Below are 21,355 nucleotides of genomic sequence, written 5' to 3'. Positions count from 1 at the left end.
AACTCGCTGTAAAACCGAAGCTGTGAATTGGAGCTTCTAGTTTGTTTTCATGGTGAAAACTTTCAAGGAATGCGAGAAATGGTTGGCAAAACTAGTTTCAAACACATGCTTAATGTTCATTTAATTGTCCTGTTATAAATTGAGGGACTATATTGCTAATTCATAAAATTTAGAGACCAATTTGGCTGATTGATACAAATTTAAGGATACAATTGCTTATTCACTTCCTTCACGACCATCAGCAAGCCCTTGGCCCCCACTAATGGCCATACACTCTTAACCCATGGAGAAAAAATGAAGAAATGGAATTTAAAGTCTATGAATGGCTCTTTTGTCCTCGCAGTCCCAAACCTTTAGATTTGATATAGATATGCAAAATAACAACACCAAGACACAGAATTTAGCCAAACAAGCACTCCTTCTCAACTCACAACACTTGCAGGCCAACCTACACATGAGATGACAGACTCTCCAAGAGCCAATCTAGGCCACTTGGATCAATCACCTCAACGAAACACCAATGCACCTTTTTATGTCTTCATTTCTCATAACTTTTGATTCTAAATGCAACAACATTTTGAATTAATACAAAAAAGTGCCCTCAAGCCATCAAATCCCTTCCCCTTCTGATTTTTTTCTCCCCCTTCTTATGTTCTCCTCATGATGCTGGAGTTGATGGTGGAGGGGAAGGACATTGTGACTGATAGGGACATGAAGCTGCGGAGGTGGTGTGGGAAGCTTCGGTGTTGCGGTTGTCCGGAGAAAGGAGGGAGAAAAGGAAAAATGGATAATTCAAATGATCAAAATTGATATTTTTGTTGGTGTTTTGTAGAACACCTATATGCTAGCCCATGATAGAAGCAATTCTGAAAAGTGTATTATAGCCTTTTTCCTTTCAAAAATATTCAGCTCAAGGCCAAGCTTTCTTGCATTATTGCTCATTCTAACAAGTGAATCAATAATAAAAAGCCGAGCAATTTAAAGCGCATAAACTTGAGGGAATGTACTGTACAAGTATATGAAATGATACAAGCCTTAGCTCTGCCAGTACCCTGTTTTTCCAAATAAATGACATGTGACAGATGTCAATAACACCGAAGCATAAAAGAATTTGTATGAATATACCGAAAAACCTGTATAATCTTTTAAACGTTAACCAACTTATCCATGGGAGAGGAAGGGGCTAGAATTGGTTGATGCCTACAGTACAAAGTATATACTGAGAATGACTAGAAGTTAGCAAAATCTTCAGCCATGTCTCACTCCCTTTATATCTAATCACCAAATCTTACCTCAAAAACAATATAGCATTGTACTCACAAGATGTCGTTATCAAATCATGATAATTCTACATATTACCAGTAATCTTTACAGGAACATGAACCACCACTAAAATGGTGGAACCGACTACGATCCCTGATAATAATCTCTCTAGCGTAAACCTTGGATATGAGTTTGATAGCCATATGACAATCCGCACAAACTCTTAAATTTTTTATGACCCTGATTGGAGTACCTGGTGCTGTATTCAAGAGCATAAAAGCTATTGCAACTTTTTCACTATGATAAGACAGAGCTTGTTCCTTTTCCTCTTCCTCTATATCTGCAAGCACATTTGCTGTATGAGGCACATAACCTTCTAACTTCAACAATTCTGTGATCTTCTCTAGCAGTGCATACACATCCTGACTCCTAGGGTGAGACCTATCCCCCATTGTAAATTCAAAAACGCGGTTTCCCAATTCAACGAGACTATATCCGGGGGTTTTCCAAACACCGTCCTCTATCATCGACCTCCTCACTGTCTGTACATCAGACCAACGACGCTCGGAGGCATAAAGATTTGAGAGAAGCACATAATCTCCGCTATGTTTAGGTTCCAACTTCAAAAGGTGGGATCTTGCTATCTCACCCAAACTCAAATCTCCATGTACTGTACATGCTCCTAATAAGGTCCTCCAAATAACAGCATTTGGTTGCAATGGCATACTTTGAATATATTCATAAGCCTGTTTTACTAAACCAGCCCTACTTAATAGATCCACCATACAACCATAGTGTTCTATCCTCGGCATAATACCATATTCCTCTTTCATCCTTCTAAAATAATTGAACCCTTCATCCAACATCCCACAATGGCTGCAAGCATACAACACACCAACAAAAGTGATCTCACGAGGCGCAATCTTTTGTCTTTCCATTTCTTTGAAAAGCTCAAGTGCTTCTTCACCAAACCCATTAACAGCCAACCCAACAACCAAAGAAGTCCAAGAAACCACATTCCTTTCACTCATCTCACTAAAAACTTGTTGTGCCTCCCTTATACTCCCACATTTCGCATAAAAGTCCAACAACGAGTTATTCACATGCAAATTCCCCGTCAACCCAACCTTCAACAAATAAACATGAACCCTACGTCCTAACTCTAACGCTCCAAGCTCAGCACAAGCCGACAACAAACTAACAACAGTAAACCCATCCGGCTCCACACCCTTCAAACTCATTTCCCTAAACAAACTCAAAGCTTCATTAGGCTTTCCATTAAGAGCAAACCCATTAATCACACTATTCCAAGCAACTAAATCTCTCTCACCCATTAACTCAAACACCTTGTATGCACTTTCAGTATCACCACAAGCAGCGTATATATGAAGCAAACTATTCCTAACAAAAATCAACGACTCAAACCCGTTCCTCACAGTAACAGAATGAATCATTTTCCCTTCTCTAACATTCAACGACTTTGAAATTGCCTTAAGAAGAAAAGGGTAAGTATGAGTATCAGGTTCAACACATGAACCCAACATTTTACGATATAAACCAAGTGCAGGTGTTGAGTTATCACTTTCAGCGTAACCTCGAATCATTGTGTTCCAAGTAAAAACATTTGGGTTATGTAACAATGTGAAAACGTTGTGAGCGTAGGACATTGGTGCTGAGAGAGAAACAATGGTGAAAATAAGGTATTTTCCGATGTCAGGGTTGTTGAGTGGGACATTGTGACGTATGGAAAATGCGTGGATTTGTTTTAGTTTGTGTTTGGATGAGGCACAGTGTTGTAAGAGTGCAATGCATTTTGTGAGAATGTGTGGTGTTGGGTTTTGTGGTGTGTGGAAGATTGAGGAAATCTTTGAGGATACGTTCATTTGTGTCAGCTACTCTGTGTTTCAGAACAGAACACACGAAGTTGCAACAGGGGAAATTGAATTCGTTGCAACAAAGAATCAAACTACGGTTTAAGAGAGACCTCAAAAAATAAGGTTTGAGAATTTTTTATGATCGAAGAAGTTAATGGTGGAGTAATAATCAGGGAATTGATAGTTCAACGAGTTTGGTTTTGAAAATTGCTGTTCACACATTAGAGAAGGCTGAGACACACATGTAAAATACGTTTTTGCCCCCTCGGCAGTTAACTACCGAGGAATTAAAAATCCGGCTGCAGTTAACTGCCGAGGATTTCCTCGGTAGTTAACTGCCGAAGTTTTCTGAACATAAACAACACGAACAGAAGCAGTTCCAGTTTCATTGTTTTTCTTCAAACACTAACAAATTCTCTCCAAAATCACATTTTCACGAATTGCAAGCAAATCATCACCGCATTATCACAAGTAAGTACCCTTAATCATTGCAATGTTAATGTTAGTTTGTTAGGTTTATTTTTTTAAAAAATTAGAGTAGTTTGCATGTGGTTAGGTTAATGATGAGTTGATGATTAAAATAGACAATTTGATGATTGCATGTGTAGTTTTTGAATTGATAAATGAATGTAGATGTTGCATATGCTGTTTAAATGGTAATGTGGCTTTGAATGGTGGCAAATGAACACAATTTGAATATGTTTTATACTTTGCACACAAAGTGTTTGATCAAATGCCTCAATGAAAATTATTTTTATTATTTAGTTAGTTTAGGTTATGGAAATGATAGAAGTGATGTTAATTACAGTTTGATTAAGTGTATATTGATTTTTTAGTGTATTTAGGTTATGATGTGAATGATTAAGTGTATAGAAATGATTAAGTTATGATGGAAATGATGGACATAATGATGATTGTATGAATGATTTTATTGTAAGTGTATAGAAATGATTAGTTTAGGTTATTGATTTTATTGTAATGATGATTGTATGAATGATTTTAGGTTATGGAAATGATGTTGATTGTTGTTAATGTTAATGATTAAGTTATGACTAGTGTGTTTAATGTGTTTGATTATGTTATGGAAAATGATGTTAATTTATTAAAAATTTGTGTAGATATGGCCGATCAGGAGCCCATTGATCCATCTAAGATGATAGGTGGTAGGCGTGCTCAGACACAAAGCTACCGGAAGGAGAAGGAGAGGAGAAACGCACATATCCCAAAGAGGGGAAGAGGTCGGAGGGGGGGGGGGGGATGGTTCAGGGAGTTCTCAGCCTTCTGAGGCTTCTCAGGCACAGCCTGAAGAGTCGCAGGTGGTTGACCCGACCCAGGCGGTGGAGTACCTGAACTATCAGGATCACCATGATGTGACTGATGGTGGGTACGACGAGCCAGAGCAGCCGCATATGCCAGGGGAGCCAGACGATGATGACATTGCTATGGCGGCTGCCCCGGAGGTGTTGCCTACGGACGCTCCCTTTCCTGGAGGACCGCAGGACATATCTTTGCTTCACTCTTATGCCAATCATGTGGCATTGCCGCTTTGGTATAATCAGGATGACGTAAGTATTTTTTTTTTTTAAATGTTCTTTCTTTATGTTTAATTACGTGTTTTTTATATGTGTTTTTTTATATGTGTTTTTATATGTGTTTTTTTATATGGATGACGTAAGTAAAAACAATTATGTGTTCTTTCTTTTAGTTAACTTTTATATATGTTTTTTTTAATTCCTTTCTTTATGTTTAATTATTTTCTTTATTTTTCCTTTCTTGATTTAAATTGTTTTATTTATATGTTTAGATTATATGTTTTATTTATATGTTTTATTGATATGTTTTATTTATATGTTTTATTTATATGTGACTTTCTTTAAATATGTTTTATTTATATGTTTTATTTATATGTGATTTTCTTTAAATTGTTTTATTTATATGTTTTCTTTATATGTTTTATTTATATGTTTTCTTTATATGTGATTTTCTTTATATGTTTTCTTTATTTTTATTTTAGCATTTGTTAAGTTTAATATTTATTAGTTAAATGTTTACATTGTTTAAACTATGTTTATTTTTCTATTTTTGCGGTGCCGCAAGAAGCGTTTTGTAAAACCAATTAATCATGGCCCCAAGATTTTGAGTCTCGGACGTCCAAACCCCAATCAGAGATGGTTTTGGGATCCGCTTATGCAGAGTGGCTTACATGATTTGGTATACTTGGGCTACGCCACTGTGCCTCACGCTTTGCTGATGACTCTATGCGAGAGGTGGCATTCCGAGACCAGCATTTTTCACATGCCTATGGGGGAGATGACTGTGACTTTGGATGATGTCGCATGTCTTATGCATGTCCCGATTGAAGGGCAGATGTTGGGCCACCGGAAGAAGATGCTGAGACATGAGGGAGAGGCACTACTGATGACTCACTTGGGTGCGTCGAGGTCGCAGGCAGAGAAAATCTGCAATACTGAGTATGGTGGATACATTAGTTATCCTAAGCTGAGGGAGTTTTATACGACGCACCTTGGTAGAGCCAACCTTTTGGCGGATACACAAGATCCAGAGGAGCTGGAGGAGTTGGAGAGGGTTAGGACTTATTGTGTGAAGTCCTACCTTCTATACTTGGTTGGATGCTTGTTGTTTGGGGATAGAAGCAACAAACGCATCCAGTTGATCTATTTGACGGCTATGGCGGACGGCTACGCGGGGATGCGTGCTTATTCATGGGGAGGGATGGCACTTGCATACCTGTACGATGAGTTAGCTCAGGCCTGTTTGCCCGGAGACAGGCAGCTTGGGGGAAGCGTGACACTGCTCACTGTAAGTAAAAATTAAATTTAAATTTAATTTTTTTTGTTAACTATTATTATTTTGTTATATTTTGTTATATTTTTTTGTTAATTGTAAATTTTATTTTTTTAGTTAACTTTAATTTATTTATATGTGATTTGTATGGTTTATGCAGGCATGGTTTTTGTCGCACTTCCCTAAGTTTTACACTGTTGATCCAAACCCGGACTACATTGAAAATTTACCGGTTGCGGCGAGGTGGACTCTTCAGAAGGGTCATGGAGAGGGGGCCACGTATCGGTCATTGCTTGATCGCATTACGTTTGATGACGTATGCTGGAGGTCGTACGAAGGGCACAGGGAGTTCCAGCCTTTCGAGGAGGTATTTTGGTATTCTGGCTGGATCATGTGCGGCGATCGTAGGGTGTACCGTCACCTGCCGGAGAGGGTATTGAGGCAGTACAGATACGTCCAGTCCGTACCTAGACCTCCAACGGATGTTCCAGCGCTGACACCGGCTGAGATTGTGCAGGTCTTCACGGACTTCCGCACTCACACGCTTAAGGCGGATGATTGGGGTGAGCAGGCAGGAGAGCAACCATGGCGTATGGCAGAGGGCTATGTACGATGGTACACAGTTGTGTCTCACCCTCAGATTTTGCCACTTCTCCCGGGAGATGTTCCGAGGCCTCCAAACGAGGAGCAGATCGTTGCAGAGCAGTGGGAGCGGTACGAGGCGAGAAGCTCCCCTGACACCTATGACATGGTTAGCGGCGCTGTTGCCCATGCTGATGAGTTTTTGGGTCAGGAGGTGATGAGCATGACCCCTCAGCAGTTGTATGCGGCCTTCCAGGATGTTAGGCAGCAGATCGCGCCGATCATTACCAGGAGGAGAGCCCAGAGGCCGAGGAGGAGGAGGCACCAGCAGGACCAGGACCAGCAGTAGGATTAGGACTTGTTGTTTACATTTCGGATTTTCATGACATTATGTATGTATTTTGATGACATTATGTTCTTTTTTGTTTATGACATTTTGATGATTTGGTTCATTAGTTTGTTCGTTTAATTAGTGTTTGTTAAATTGAGCCAAATTTATTTTGCCATTTAAACACAGCTGCGCCACTTAAATTGAGCCAAATTTATTTTCTTTGACTAGCTTTGGCATCCAAACAATGTGTTTACAATGTGTAAAAACACATGTAATTCTGCCTTCAACAGGTTCCGCCAATTTCTAGGTTCAGGACGACTCGGCAGTTAACTGCCGAGGAAATGATGAAATCGGCGGTAGTAAACTGCCGAGGTTTTCCTCGGTACTAAACTGCCGTGGTTTTCGTCGGCACTTAACTGCCGAGTTTGTTTTTTTTAAAAAATTTTTTTTGTGATTTATTTTGTTTAGAATAGAATTGTGGTAGAAAATTATTAGAAATTCTTTAAAAATTATTTTATGTTATTTAAAATATTGCGATAGAGTGAATTCCAATAAATATTGCGATAGCGTGAATTCGAATAAATATTACAATAGCATGAATTCGTTCGAATAAATATTGCGATACAGGTTTCGTTACATTACATAAACGACGTATTTAAAAAAAAACAATTACATCACATTCCGGAATGTACCTTCCAACTGCAACAATTATCTTACCACTGAATGGGGCAAATTCAAACTTGTTAGGCAGCAATACTCCAACGTCCGATGAACATTTTGAACGATGGTATTCAAGTGCTAACGAAATGAGGTCCATTCCTTGACACTTAAATACCATCGTTCAATATGCTCATCGGATGTTGGAGTCCTACCAATTAACAAGTTTGAATTGCCCCATCGTTCAAGTTTGAATTGTTGCAGTTGGAATGTGCATTCCAACTACAACAACTGTCTTACCTCTCAAATGGGGTAAATTCAAACTTGCCAAACAACAGGACTCAAGCATTTTGCTGGGCATTCATGATTTCCTTTGAAAAGAATAAATTTTTGTCAGGCTTGATTTATATGATGGTATTCAAGTGCCAACGAAATGAGGTCCATTCCTTGACACTTAATACCATCATCTAAGCAAGCCTAACAAAAATTTAATCTTTTCAAAGGAAAAACATTAATGCCCAGCGAAATGCTTGAGTCCTGGCCGTTTGGCAAGTTTGAATCACCCTATTTCAGAGGTAAGACAATTGTTGTAGTTGGAATGCACCTTACCCTAACTAATGACGATCTTCTGGCGGAATCAAACTGTTGATGATATCTTCAGTTGATCTCAGCAACGTCACCCGCGTATCGATCCACTGGAACTTGGTGTGCTCCCAAAACATACTCGTCACGTTTTCGTCGTTCTTTAACTCCACCCAAGTGAATGATACGCTCCCCTCGTCGAGCTTTGGACGTTTATACCGAACATTTTGCACCCTTCTTGTGTCTCTTGGGTTGACTCCTTGGTTGAATTCATTCAGTTGATCCTTGAGATCTCTTAACGTTACATCAAGGCACCGAACCTTCAACCTCTGAGGTTCTCCGCCGTTGAATGTTGCATGAACGTCGATCCATCCGGCCATTGTTTCAAATCTACACACATAGAAATTTAAAAGAATCAATGAAAAACTCATTCAAACATTTCATCAAACACTTAATGTGCAAATTATACATAGACTCTAAAAATCATAAAAATAACCCTAAAATGTAATTGTCTAAAAAAAAAAATTAACGTAAAATATAGCAAAATTATTCAAATTATATTTACTCTTAAAATAAATCATATAGTCTTACTAAAATAAAATAAAAATTATAAAACACCAAATAAAAAAAATAATCCTAAAATTTTAAATTATAACATAATCATCATGCAAACATTTTAACAAAATTAATCAACTAACATCTAATCTAAAAATGATTTATAACATGTAAATCTAATTAAAAACTAAAATAAAAAATTAATTTAAAACACCAAATTAAAATATAACCAATAAACTTTAAACTATAACATAAACATCATACAAACATTTTACTCTAAAAATGAATTATACTATGTAAATCTACTCAAAAACTAAAATAAAATAAATATACTCAAAAACTAAAAAATAAAAACATTTATAACAACTAAAATTTAAGTTAATAGCATTATAATTACTTACTTGTGATTTTGTTGAATAAATTTGGTTGGATTTAGTTGGGTTTTTTAGAGAGATTTGTGAGAGAGATTTGAGAAATTTTTTTTGAAGATGTGATGAATAATGGAGATGAGAGAGCTTCTGCCAGACTTGTAGCAGAATACTTCGGCAGTTAACTACCGAGGAATTCCTCGGCAGTTAACTGCAGCCGGATTTTTAATTCCTCGGTAGTTAACTGCCGAGGGGGCAAAAACGTATTTTACATGTGTGTCCCAGCCTTCTCTAATGTGTCAACAGCAATTTTCTTTGGTTTTAGCTAAGGCAAAAAAGTTAAGAGGTTTGAGACCAAATCCAGATAAAGAGTAATAATCTAACCATTAACATTTTTCATTTAAAAAAATGATGAAGTAAATTTTTTTTTAAAGGAGTGATATTTTTCTTTAGTAATAGTAACATTTTTCAAAAGAATATAAATTTTTGTTAATTTAAGGTGTTATAATCAATTTTAGAAATGATTCATTAAAAAAATACAAATAGAACTCAATTGGTTAATGAACAAATAACGATTTGTTTATGAGAAAATTCGATCATCAGTTAGAATTATTATTGACCAAATTTTACTTACCTTCTTGCCGAACTCTAGATGACAGGACCCCTTTTACATAAAAATTGAAGTGCTAACACAAAAAAGAATATAAACAGTTTCAAAAATAAAAAGAATCGTGTTTGAGTGTTGAGAGATAAATTGTTTTGACTTGATGACATTGAGTATAGACGCAATATCACCTTCTTATCGAAGGGGAGAAATACAAATTTATATATGTTCAAATGAAGCAACATAGTAGAAACTCTTTAAAGATAAACATATATAATATCGTATGCAATGTTTGTATTTTAGTGTTCAAAAAACACAACTCTTCACAATGTTTGTGACGACTAAAATGTACTTTCAAAAATAAGAGAAGCGTTTTAGTAACGTGAACAAGTATAAGCGGTGTCCAACATTTTTTCACTAGTATTTGGGATTCGCCTTGGACTTGAAAGTCCAACAAAGATGTGGTACTAAGAAAATTTTGAAAGCACACAAATTGTTAGTTGTAGTCATTGAAGAGTATCGTCAATCATCTTAATACACCGTAGCTCGTGTTGAGATTCATAATCAAATAATAATTAGGTAAATTCGTAAGAAATTTGAAGTTTGGTTGGTATAGATACTCCATAAACAAAATTTATTTTTAAAATAAATAAAAATATGATATGACATTGAATAATTAAATGAGAGATACATACCAACCAAATTTCAAATTCCATAGATTTTTTTTTTTTGAAGAAGTTAAATTAGCCCACTAACTTAGCACTAAGGAGAATCAAACTCGATCGATTAGATACGGTTCCCCATTAGTTACGGATGTATTGTATATGAACATTTCTTTTGCTGAAATATACTAACATTTATTACTTCTATTTTAATTTCAAATGAAGACGTACAATACAAGTATAGTTTTTACCACTAAAAAAAAATAGTGGAATAATATCACCACAGCAAACATTGGCAGAGATAAGAAATAAAAAGGTTTTAAGTACTATACACAAGGAATATTGGAGTAATAGAAAAGAATACAAAGAAGGAAGGGATGGATGGAGAAGAATGAGGAAATTCAATCAAATAATTCCCACTTGTCGGGGATGGAGAATGATCAAAAGGTCTCCCACTTGGTTGTAACAACAACAGGCTTTATTGTAGCATTATATGTCTTTAGTAGATCCAAAGTTTCAACACATTTCTGTACTCTCTTTCCCTGTAAAAGCAACCATTAAATTTAGCTTGTTACTAATTATTTCTTAGGACTTTCCTCAAAAAAAAAAAAAAACTAATTATTTCTTAGGACTAACCAAAATTATAATGTACAATGTATCATATGCTACAATTGACTTGTGTTATATAGGCCAATTCTAATGCCAATGTGGCATCTGTGTAACTTGATCTCTTTACCACTATTGGATTTGAAATTTAATAACTATGAGTGTAAAATCCCAGACGACTTTAAGCATTGCCAACTGGCCCTATAAACCAACACGAGTCTTTTCAGCGTTTTTTGTCCTTACTCGCACGCTTACCGGGAAACTTCCCGGTAGGTCACCCATCCAAAGACTACTCCAACTCAAGCACGCTTAACTATGGAGTTCTTATGGAATGGGCTACCAAAAAGAAGATGCATCTTGTTGATATAGGTAATACCAAACAATTCTTATAAGCTTTCCTTCAACCATGTAGTCCCATACCTACACAGCCTCATGATCTCTCTCATTCCGATGTGATTCGGTTCCTCTAGAAACTGTCGGGAGCCGCTCATTGTCATGCCTTGTGCACCGGTGACCACTCCCCGTCCTCGTCAGCCTTGGGTGTTACAATGAGTTTGGTGTTTTTGTGTTCTCTTTATTCTGTTTTGTATATTGTGTTAGTGTTATTTTTGAACCATTTTTAAGTTGGTGTTTTTTGTGTGTGTTGAAAAATTTATGAAGTGTATGTACTCTTGGAAATATATTTTGGATTCAGCGCTATTGGTGGTGCCATCAGCAATATCAACATTCTCTCCACCCTTCAAACGGCTCTCGAGGATGCGGTTAGATTGGTCATATTGGACCACTTTTAATCAATGTTCCTTTTGACCTTATAAGAAAATCGAGTCTAGGAAACACCAAGAAAATATCAAAATAACATAATTGGCAGTTAATTGTCGATAAATTTTAACCGACAGCAGTTAATTGTTGATAGAAATTGATGTTAAATTTGTCATTTGTGTTTCTTAGCCTTGTTCAAGGGGTAAACAACAATGTTCTAATTATAAACAATAATAGATCAAAAAAAAGTTGATATATTTGATCCAAAATTTGAACCAAATACATTAATTTTTTTATCAATTTTTGTTTATAATTAAGTCTAGATAAGGGTGTACATGGGTTGGGTCAACTCGAAAAATTAAGTCAAACCCACCTAAAAAAAATCCAAAAAAGTGGGTTTGGTTTGGTAATTGAGTGAGTATGGTTTTAAAATGAAAAACTCGTAAAAAATAACGGGTTTTGGGTAAAACCAGACACAAACCCAATAAAGTCACTTATACAGTAATGCCAACTTTTATTTTTCCCACCGGGAAGGCGAATACAAAATATTTTGGTCATTTTGTTAAAAAAATAAATATATATTTTGGTCATAAATCAAGTCTATTTTCTCATATTGACACAACATTCTATGTTGAAAATCAAAACATGCTAGAGTTACAAATTCAGATGTTGCACTTTTTGGTTATTTTGATATTAATGCAATTTTATTTCATGCAACCTTAGTTTGTTGCAAGTATTATGATGAAATTTATTATTTGATATTATCATTTATTACTTTTATACGTCAAAATATAATGAAAATAAGTCACGGTGAATAGTGAAAGAAGATGCATCTTGTTGATATAGGTAATACCAAACAATTCTTATAAGCTTTCCTTCAACCATGTAGTCCCATACCTACACAGCCTCAGGATCTCTCTCATTCCGATGTGATTCGGTTCCTCTAGAAGCTGTCGGGAGCCGCTCATTGTCATGCCTTGTGCACCGGTGACCACTCCCCGTCCTCGTCAGCCTTGGGTGTTACAATGAGTTTGGTGTTTTTGTGTTCTCTTTATTCTGTTTTGTATATTGTGTTAGTGTTATTTTTGAACCATTTTTAAGTTGGTGTTTTTTGTGTGTGTGTTGAAAAATTTATGAAGTGTCTGTACTCTTGGAAATATATTTTGGATTCAGCGCTATTGGTGGTGCCATCAGCAATATCAACATTCTCTCCACCCTTCAAAAGTGCTCTCGAGGATGCGGTTAGATTGGTCATATTGGACCACTTTTAGTCAATGTTCCTTTTGACCTTATAAGAAAATCGAGTCTAGGAAACACCAAGAAAATATCAAAATAACATAATTGGCAGTTAACTGTCGATAGATTTCAACCGACGGCAGTTAATTGTCGATAGAAATTGATGTTAAATTTGTCATTTTATGGTGTTTCTTAGCCTTGTTCAAGGGGTAAACAACAATGTTCTAATTATAAACAATAATAGATCAAAAAAAAGTTGATATATTTGATCCAAAATTTGAACCAAATACATTAATTTTTTTATCAATTTTTGTTTATAATTAAGTCTAGATAAGGGTGTACATGGGTTGGGTCAACTCGAAAAATTAAGTCAAACCCACCTAAAAAAAATCCAAAAAAGTGGGTTTGGTTTGGTAATTGAGTGAGTATGGTTTTAAAATGAAAAACTCATAAAAAATAACGGGTTTTGGGTAAAACCAGACACAAACCCAATAAAGTCACTTATACAGTAATGCCAACTTTTATTTTTCCCACCGGGAAGGCGAATACAAAATATTTTGGTCATTTTGTTAAAAAAAGAAATATATATTTTGGTCATAAATCAAGTCTATTTTCTCATATTGACACAACATTCTATGTTGAAAATCAAAACATGCTAGAGTTACAAATTCAGATGTTGCACTTTTTGGTTATTTTGATGTTAATGCAATTTTATGTCATGCAACCTTAGTTTGTTGCAAGTATTATGATGAAATTTATTATTTGATATTATCATTTATTATTTTTATACGTCAAAATATAATGAAAATAAGTCACACAATTTTTTTTTTAGAAAAAAAAATTGGGTATTTTTTATGAAAAAAATATGAGGAATCATCGTTTAGTCTTTTAATGTTAATAAAAAAGACTTAATAGTGGTATTAGTTTGGGATCTTGGAGTGTGTTCCTCCTTGAGATCTCAGATTCGATTCTCTCTGGTGTCAATTTGGGTGGGCTAATTTAGCTTCTTCAATACCCAATCCAAACTGAAAATTAATGAGTTTGTCTAAACCACCTAATAGTTTAACGAGTGGCTATTTTACCTTACCAAACCGGAGTACCATGTATAATTCGGGTGTTTGGTTTAGCCAAACCTAACCCAAACGGACCCACATACACCTTAGAAGTAATAACCTCCATAAATCAAAATTGATCTGCAACTGGATTTTAAAGAGTGTAGATCCTAATTTCTTCTTATCCATTTCTTCTTATCAATGATCTTTATTAGGACAATCCTTTTGAGTTTATGTTCTTTTATTTGTTTTGTTATTGCATACGATTGTTTCCATAGCTATTAATAAAAAGTGGATGAGAAGTTTCCAAACACAATTTGCTTCAATTTGTATTGTCTTAACCTAAGTTATCAATTAATTATAATGAATAAAGTTTGTCTTCGGTAAAAAAAATAGAAGAGAAACCTATGTTCTATCGTCGGCATAACACAACAAATTAACAATAAAAAGTTATCCCACGACTAATCTATGTTATTAGTCATTAAAATGAGACAAATCTATGATTTTGACAATCTAATTTGATGACGTCACGATATTTTTTGACAAATTTAGTATTTTACCAACGACTTAATTTAGTACTCTATTGTTTAAAACTCTAAGCAAGTTGACCCTTTTTTTTTTTTGAGAGAGTTGACCCTTCTTTCTCTTATTAAATCACATAATATATTGTCACATCATCAAAATGGATGATCAAGATCATGACTTGACAAAAAATTGAAATGAAGGACCAAAATTACGCAAATTAAAATAGAGGATCAAAATTACGGTTTTGTCAAAATAGGGAGACCAAAACTACATTTAAGTCTTTAATAAATAAAAATTATAAGTATTTAACTTGTATTTTCAAGACAAAATTTTATTTTTCTAGCATTAACCTAGTTTTAAATAAAATTGAAAAAAAGCCTTGACAAAAAATACCGGTAATTAATTTTATTTGAAGATATTATTCCACCTTATGGTGAAGTCTAAGGTGAGGGAGCAATTAAGTTTCTCGCCAGTGGACCATTTAATTTTTACTATGTGATGAAATCAATGGTTGAAGTCTAAGGCGAGGGAGCAATTAAGTCCCTCACCGAAGGACCATTTAATTTTTACCATGTAATGAAATCAATGGTTTATATTTATTAAAATTATAAAAGAGAACATTTAGAACTACCCACACACGATCTAGTCCCTCACCGATCTGTTTTAATTTTAATAAATCTAAACAATTGATTTCATCACATGGTAAAAATTAAATGGTCCATCAGCGAGGGACTTAATTGCTCCCTCACCTTAGACTTCACTCCACTTTATAAGATATTATATAAGTTTTATTTATAAAAATAAAAGCTAGCAACAAGAGATAAGATTGTAGCCAATTTATAATTTATAATATAAATGATAAGATTGTAGCCAATTTATAATTTATAATATATATAAATAATAAATAATAAATTTATAATGATTTCATCACATGGTAAAAATTAAATGGTCCATCAGTGAGGGACTTAATTGCTCCCTCACCTTAGACTTCACTCCACTTTATAAGATATTATATAAGTTTTATATATAAAAATAAAAGCTAGCAACAAGAGATAAGATTGTAGCCAATTTATAATTTATAATATATATATATATATATATATATATATATATATATATGTATTTATAATATATATATATATATATATATATATGTATTTATAATACACTATATTATATTATTTAAGTGCGATCCAATAATAAATATTGTACAATCTTCACTCATGTTTTCAGCGCTAAGGCTATGTTTGGATTGATGGAATGTAATGGAATGGAGTGGTATGGAGTGGTATGAGGTTATGTTCCATTGTTTGGATTTCTAAAAATTGGATGGAATGGTATGGAACATGATGGAATCCATTCCATCCCATACCACCATCTTTCTCTATTTTTCATTCCCCCCAATTTGGGAGGTATGCAATGGAATGGAACCACTTAATTCTATTATTACTCTTTTATCCCTATTTTATTACTTCATCACTGTACTGATTCTCCTGCTTCTGCTCTAGTGTTACGCTATGCACATATTTCTTCTTGTTCAGTTTTTATGTTTGTTGTCTTGCAATCTCGTTGATTGTATCATTTCAACCAATTTTGTTAAATTCGATATTTTTTCCTTAAACCTGTGAGTATTATCAATTATATGAATTGAGACAAATGAATGTTCTTCCCCTTTCCCAGCATTAGATCGATGGATTACTGAAACAATCTCATACTAACAACTACAATGATCTAGTTTTATTAAATACTATATTAAAATTGTTCATAACATATAACTCTTTCTATATTAAAATTATTAAACGGGTAAAAAATTTACAAGGCTTTCCTTTGCTTTCCGTCATGTTTTTTTAATCTTAAATTGATTATTTCCATAAAAATAACATGTTTTAATATTATATAATAGTCTTTTTATAAGGGTAAAATTGGAATAAAAAAGTTATAACTCATTCCATTCCATCAATTTTCCAAACAATGGAATGAGAAATCTATTCCGCTCCGTCGTAATATACCCAAACAGAGGAATGGACTCTCTATTCCATTCCATTCCACTCCACTCCATTCCATCATATTCCATTCCGCTCCATTCCGTTATGTTCCATCAATCCAAACAGAGCCTAAGAGTTGAAAAGTATCACTAACTTATAAACATATGCATGTTATACATTTTATCAATGTGAGACTTTTAGCATCATCTACCCTCCCAGACAAACAAGTTGAAGCAAATATATAAATAAGCACAAAGTGAGATTTTTGTTGGAAATACCTGCAAAATTTTCTGCGCAGAAGCATCCCCTTCCGCCGAAATGCTTTCTAATCTGATGGCTTGTTTCATAAGCATCTCAATAAGGGTTATGATCTGAACTTCTGGTACTTTAACTCCATCAGAAATTGATTTTTCAATTGCAGATACTTGTTCTGCTAGCTGATCAAGTTGAAGGGACACATTATTGATGGCACGATTTGCAGTTTGGATTTTAGCATTGATACGCATCTGTATGAATCGTCGTTCAATGCTCGAAGCATCTTGAATCAACACCAACTTTGACTTGTCTTTGACTCCACATACATCCAAATACTCTCCATTTTCACGTTCTTTTCCTTTGTATATCACTCTTTGTTCTTCCGCCTTCAGTCCCGTTTCATCGCTCATAATCTTCTTCACCACCCCTGTCACAACACTTAATTTCACACTTAACAAATCACATCTATAAGCACATACAAAATTAAATGCAACTGCGTGTATCAGTGTTGTGTCGGTGTTATAGTGATACATTAACACATGTGACTCCGAGACACATCTTACGTCAGAAGTGTCGGTGCTACAAAATTTCACATCCTAACTAAACTCTACCAAAACAAAGGCGAATTAGTCACATAATCAACAAAATTATTCAATAAACACTAACCAAATGTGGCCATGGAACTGACGCAGATATCGTAACGGAGGGCAGCATAGGCGATTCGAAGGCGCAAATTGGCTACCGGAGCGTCGGGTTTCCCAGTCCGTTTTTGTACCAACATTCCTCCTGGTCTCATTTCCCATTGGTATTCTTCTTGTTCTCTTTTGCGAGACGACATGGTTTCTCTTGTACCACGACTTTCACTGTTAGCGTTCATCTTCTTCTTCATCATTTTGAACTATGTTTTCTAGCAAAACGAGGGAAAATATCTAAGACAAGAAACTTTGTACCGACAGAACTCAGAGACAGGTTGTAATGTTTGGTTCTTGTGGTGTTTTATATACTATCCCTTCCTCTTTAATTCATAAACGCTTTTGAATGATTTGACGTGTAGTAAAGAAACTAGTTTATCATAAAATAAAGTTAGGAAATTTGTTTTCAATAGTTAATAGATTTTACATATTTTGATATTTTATATTTTAGACTAAGACCATGGTACACTAAAATAACTTTTAGATCAACAAGTCTCACCATTTTATTAAATGAGAAATGAGATATAATTATGTTTTTTGATGCAATGGTGAAATATAAATTTATGCATGATCTAAGACTAATTTACGTATGTACATTAGACATAGACTGTATTTAAATTTCAAAATTATTGTTTTTATTTATTTATTTATTTATTTATAAATTTTAGGTTGTTTTTGAAAAATTGTGGATAAACTATCAACGACCAATTGAAATCATCTACGTGTACTCTACTAATTATTTTTAATTCTGTGTTTGACAAGGTATCCACAATTTTAATTCTGTATTTGAATTGGTTTAATATTGAAACTCACACGTATTAAATGTTAAGAAGTGAAGAATGTCAAGTTCAAATCTACGCACATCAAATGTCACTACAATATTTTATCATTTAAGCTGTATTTATAGAACATTTTAATATCTTTCTAATCAATGTTTTAATTAAACAATAGCACTAAAGATAGTAAAATAATTAAATATTTTGCAAGTAATTTGATTGAACTTAGACTTATATTAAAGACTTTGATGGTAGTTACGGGAGAGTGGGGACTTATGTTGTTTATGCAGGGCATGATTGGAGAAGGACCAATGAGAATAATGTCAAGTGTACTTGTAAGTTGGCTTGTGTGTGCAGTGACATCTATATCTATATTTGCCGACAATTGAAGGAACCATCTTGAGGAAGTCACACATGGCAATCACAAGCCATGTTGCTTTTGCTTAGTGTTAAAAATGGACACGTGGAAGAAATCCATTGGAGGGCAGTACATGATTTCGTTTGTGTGGTGGGTTTGTGTTAATTAAGATTGTTTTGTATGGTTGGTTCAAAGTTTGTTTATTTCGTTTTCAATGGTAGGAGAAAGTGAATGTCCCGGATGAGACATTACTTAGGCTCCTAAGTTATGTGATCTATGAGAGTGATGTGATACTGAGCTGGGATAACTGATATTGGCCGTTGATTAGGGTTCAAAGTCTACCGATCTAACGGTTTTAAATGGCTCAAGACCTTGTGAGTTGTTGGTTTGGTTGGATAGGTGGTTTGCTTGCAAGAGAATATCCTAAGTATTTGTTAATTAGATGCATAAGGTTTAACAACTTGAAGATAAGTTGCTAAGATTCGTAGTATTATTTATTAATTTTTTTGGTTGCATTGTTAAGATTATTGTGAATTGAACAATAAACAACAGTTTAATAATTACAAACCGACAACATAAATAATTGTCTCTCAAAAACTAATTACTATATTTTATACTTGTCAAACGATAATATTATTTTGAAAGTGTTTATGGCTCCTCAATTAACAATATATAAACATATGTGAACCAATAGCAACAACAAAAAATAATTATTATTTCCCTAAAAAAACAAAAAATAATTATTAAATTGATAATAGATTATGATTATAGAAATTAATTTAGATTTTTGAGTAAAAGGTGCTTACTTGCCAGATGTATTAGTTGCCATTGACAAGGACATGACTTTATGAATGTTGTTGTTGAGAGGTCGTAGTCTTGAGAACAAGATAGTTTGATTATATTGGTTGGAAACTTCTTTGATAAAATTTAAATTACGATCAATTGAGCAAAAAGAAATAAATCTAAATCCATATTTGAAATTTCATAGATCATCATTATTATTTTAGGATGACTGCCAACCAATTATCTACAAACATGAGGTTATTTTTGTGTGGAGTTTGAATATTTTAATTATAGGATCGGATTCACCCAAAAAAAAAAAAGTATGGGTAAGGATTATAACGGATTAAATCGTCAAATTAGTTCATGTCTTTGCAAGACATTTTTAAATTAGTCATTCACTCTATTAATATTTTAAACTAATTTATGTCTTTGTCAAAAGTTTCTGAATTGCAGTCTTATCTTTATGTTTTGGTGGTTTACTCAATTATAAAGTAACTATGACAGAAAATTTGTTTACTACACGCATAGGAAGATATATGATATAGTTACGAAAAGTGTTTATGGTATATCGTTAATTAAAATGTGTTCAATAAAATGTGGTATGTCGAGTTATAATAAATGTGGTATGTCAACCAAAATTTGAAAACTAACTAGGGATGTGGTCATCTCTACAAGGACATGAACAACCGTATTCTCTCTTGTCTAATAATAAACTCAACATCAATGCTTTTATAAAGTGAGGAAAATAAATTTTTATATTTTTTTAATGATATCATCAAACTCAGTGACATCTTTTTTATCAGAAAAGAAGTTATATCTACCACTACTTTTTACTAAAATATTTTTACGGGGAATTAAAAAGACATCATGTCATATGAAAAAAAAAATGTAAGCCTACAAAGGTGGAGAAAATCTTGTGTGGACCAAGACCAAGAATTTTGGTTTGGTCACACACAAAGAGAGAAGAGAGAAGAGAGAGAAGAGAGAAGAGAGAGAAAATGTAGAAGAGAGAAGAGAAGAGAGAGAAGGAGAAAATCTTGTGTGTGTGACCAAACCAAAATTCTTGATCCTAGTCCACACAAGTGTTTCTCACAAAGGTGTTGGATCAGCCATATGGTGTGTGCAGAACTAGAATCCTAACTTATGGCTCCACTTAGAGAACTTGTGAATCGCTTAAAAATTCAACAAAAATATGGTAAGACATACATTATCTCTTGATGAATTAGGGATAATTTAACTCCAATGACAAGTAGAATTCAATTTTGAAACAAAGGACATATGTTGAATGAAAGAGATGAAGAAATTTGATATTTTTGATATGAAAATGGTAACTAATTGTAATTAAAAAAACATTTTGGTGAGACCTAAATTACCCCTTGATAAATTGGAGGTAATTTACTCCTAATGACAAATATGACTCGATTATAAAACGAAAGAGATGTAGATCATACGTTGAATGAAAAATATGAAGAAGTTTGATGTTATTGAGATGAAATAAGTATATGATTGAAAAAATAAAGATGAAGAAAAGGAGATTTTTATTTGATAAGAGTAAAGTAGACAAAATGCAAAAATACATATCAAAAACCATACTTCAATATTGTTTATAGGCAGCCTTCTAAGGTGCATTAGCTGAGGACCAATAAGCAACATAAAAAAAAAATTAAAAAAAGAAAAAAACCACTGAAAATTAAGTTCCGATAGGTCAAATAATTTGAGGACATGTAAAGCGATACTCTCGACTTAAGGAGATCCACCAAACTCATATGGAATCATATCTTGGATTATACTACCTAAAGCATACAATATGAATCATATTAGCAAATGGTTCCCTTAAATATGATACAAGGTGGTGACTGGTTCAAGGATAAAATTTTCTACCAAAATCTATCTGTGGAAACTTCTCATTTTCTAAATCATTTTAGATTTGAAAATAAAAAATACAAATAAGAGATTTTATTAGTTACTGTCATGAATCATGATCCGGTCGAAGGAGAAAACAAAACTTAGAATGTGCCTCTCTTCTTAGACAAGCTTAATCCAAA

At 33.9% G+C, this 21,355-nt stretch overlaps 3 protein-coding genes across 3 annotated transcripts; 1 reads left to right on the top strand and 2 right to left on the bottom strand.

The window, feature by feature from the left end:
• Positions 1–162: 162 nt before the first annotated feature.
• On the bottom strand, positions 163–3,588 carry LOC146944271 (Tetratricopeptide repeat (TPR)-like superfamily protein). Its single transcript, XM_085742675.1, has one exon. The coding sequence runs from the start codon at positions 3,144–3,146 to the stop codon at positions 1,356–1,358; it is 1,791 nt and encodes a 596-aa protein (XP_085598801.1). The 5' UTR covers positions 3,147–3,588; the 3' UTR covers positions 163–1,355.
• Positions 3,589–5,066: 1,478 nt separating this feature from the next.
• LOC146944270 (protein MAINTENANCE OF MERISTEMS-like) lies at positions 5,067–7,079 on the top strand. The gene is made up of 2 exons (XM_085742673.1): positions 5,067–5,957; positions 6,103–7,079. The coding sequence occupies exons 1-2, from the start codon at positions 5,202–5,204 to the stop codon at positions 6,871–6,873; spliced, it is 1,527 nt and encodes a 508-aa protein (XP_085598799.1). The 5' UTR covers positions 5,067–5,201; the 3' UTR covers positions 6,874–7,079.
• A 3,373-nt stretch (positions 7,080–10,452) lies between these two features.
• LOC146944269 (BAG family molecular chaperone regulator 3-like) lies at positions 10,453–17,673 on the bottom strand. Its single transcript, XM_085742674.1, has 3 exons — positions 17,368–17,673; positions 16,725–17,128; positions 10,453–10,825 (listed from the first exon to the last, which is right to left on the bottom strand). The coding sequence occupies exons 1-3, from the start codon at positions 17,591–17,593 to the stop codon at positions 10,724–10,726; spliced, it is 732 nt and encodes a 243-aa protein (XP_085598800.1). The 5' UTR covers positions 17,594–17,673; the 3' UTR covers positions 10,453–10,723.
• Positions 17,674–21,355: the final 3,682 nt, after the last annotated feature.

This window comes from Medicago sativa, chromosome 2, assembly GCF_051527215.1.
Source record: "Medicago sativa cultivar Bolivia chromosome 2, Bolivia_mono, whole genome shotgun sequence".
Taxonomy (NCBI): Eukaryota; Viridiplantae; Streptophyta; class Magnoliopsida; order Fabales; family Fabaceae; genus Medicago; species Medicago sativa.
This window is presented reverse-complemented; position numbering and strand designations above follow the sequence as displayed.

Excerpts from the sequence above, each read along its gene's own strand:
- LOC146944271 (XM_085742675.1), bottom strand. The coding sequence starts at position 3,146 with ATGAACGTATCCTCAAAGATTTCCTCAATCTTCCACACACCACAAAAC.
- LOC146944270 (XM_085742673.1), top strand. The coding sequence starts at position 5,202 with ATGTTTATTTTTCTATTTTTGCGGTGCCGCAAGAAGCGTTTTGTAAAA. Across the intron at positions 5,958-6,102 it reads GAAGCGTGACACTGCTCACT|GCATGGTTTTTGTCGCACTT; the intron begins GTAAGTAAAAAT and ends TGGTTTATGCAG.
- LOC146944269 (XM_085742674.1), bottom strand. The coding sequence starts at position 17,593 with ATGATGAAGAAGAAGATGAACGCTAACAGTGAAAGTCGTGGTACAAGA. Across the intron at positions 17,129-17,367 it reads CAGTTCCATGGCCACATTTG|GGGTGGTGAAGAAGATTATG; the intron begins GTTAGTGTTTAT and ends GTGTTGTGACAG. Across the intron at positions 10,826-16,724 it reads CTGCGCAGAAAATTTTGCAG|GGAAAGAGAGTACAGAAATG; the intron begins GTATTTCCAACA and ends TTGCTTTTACAG.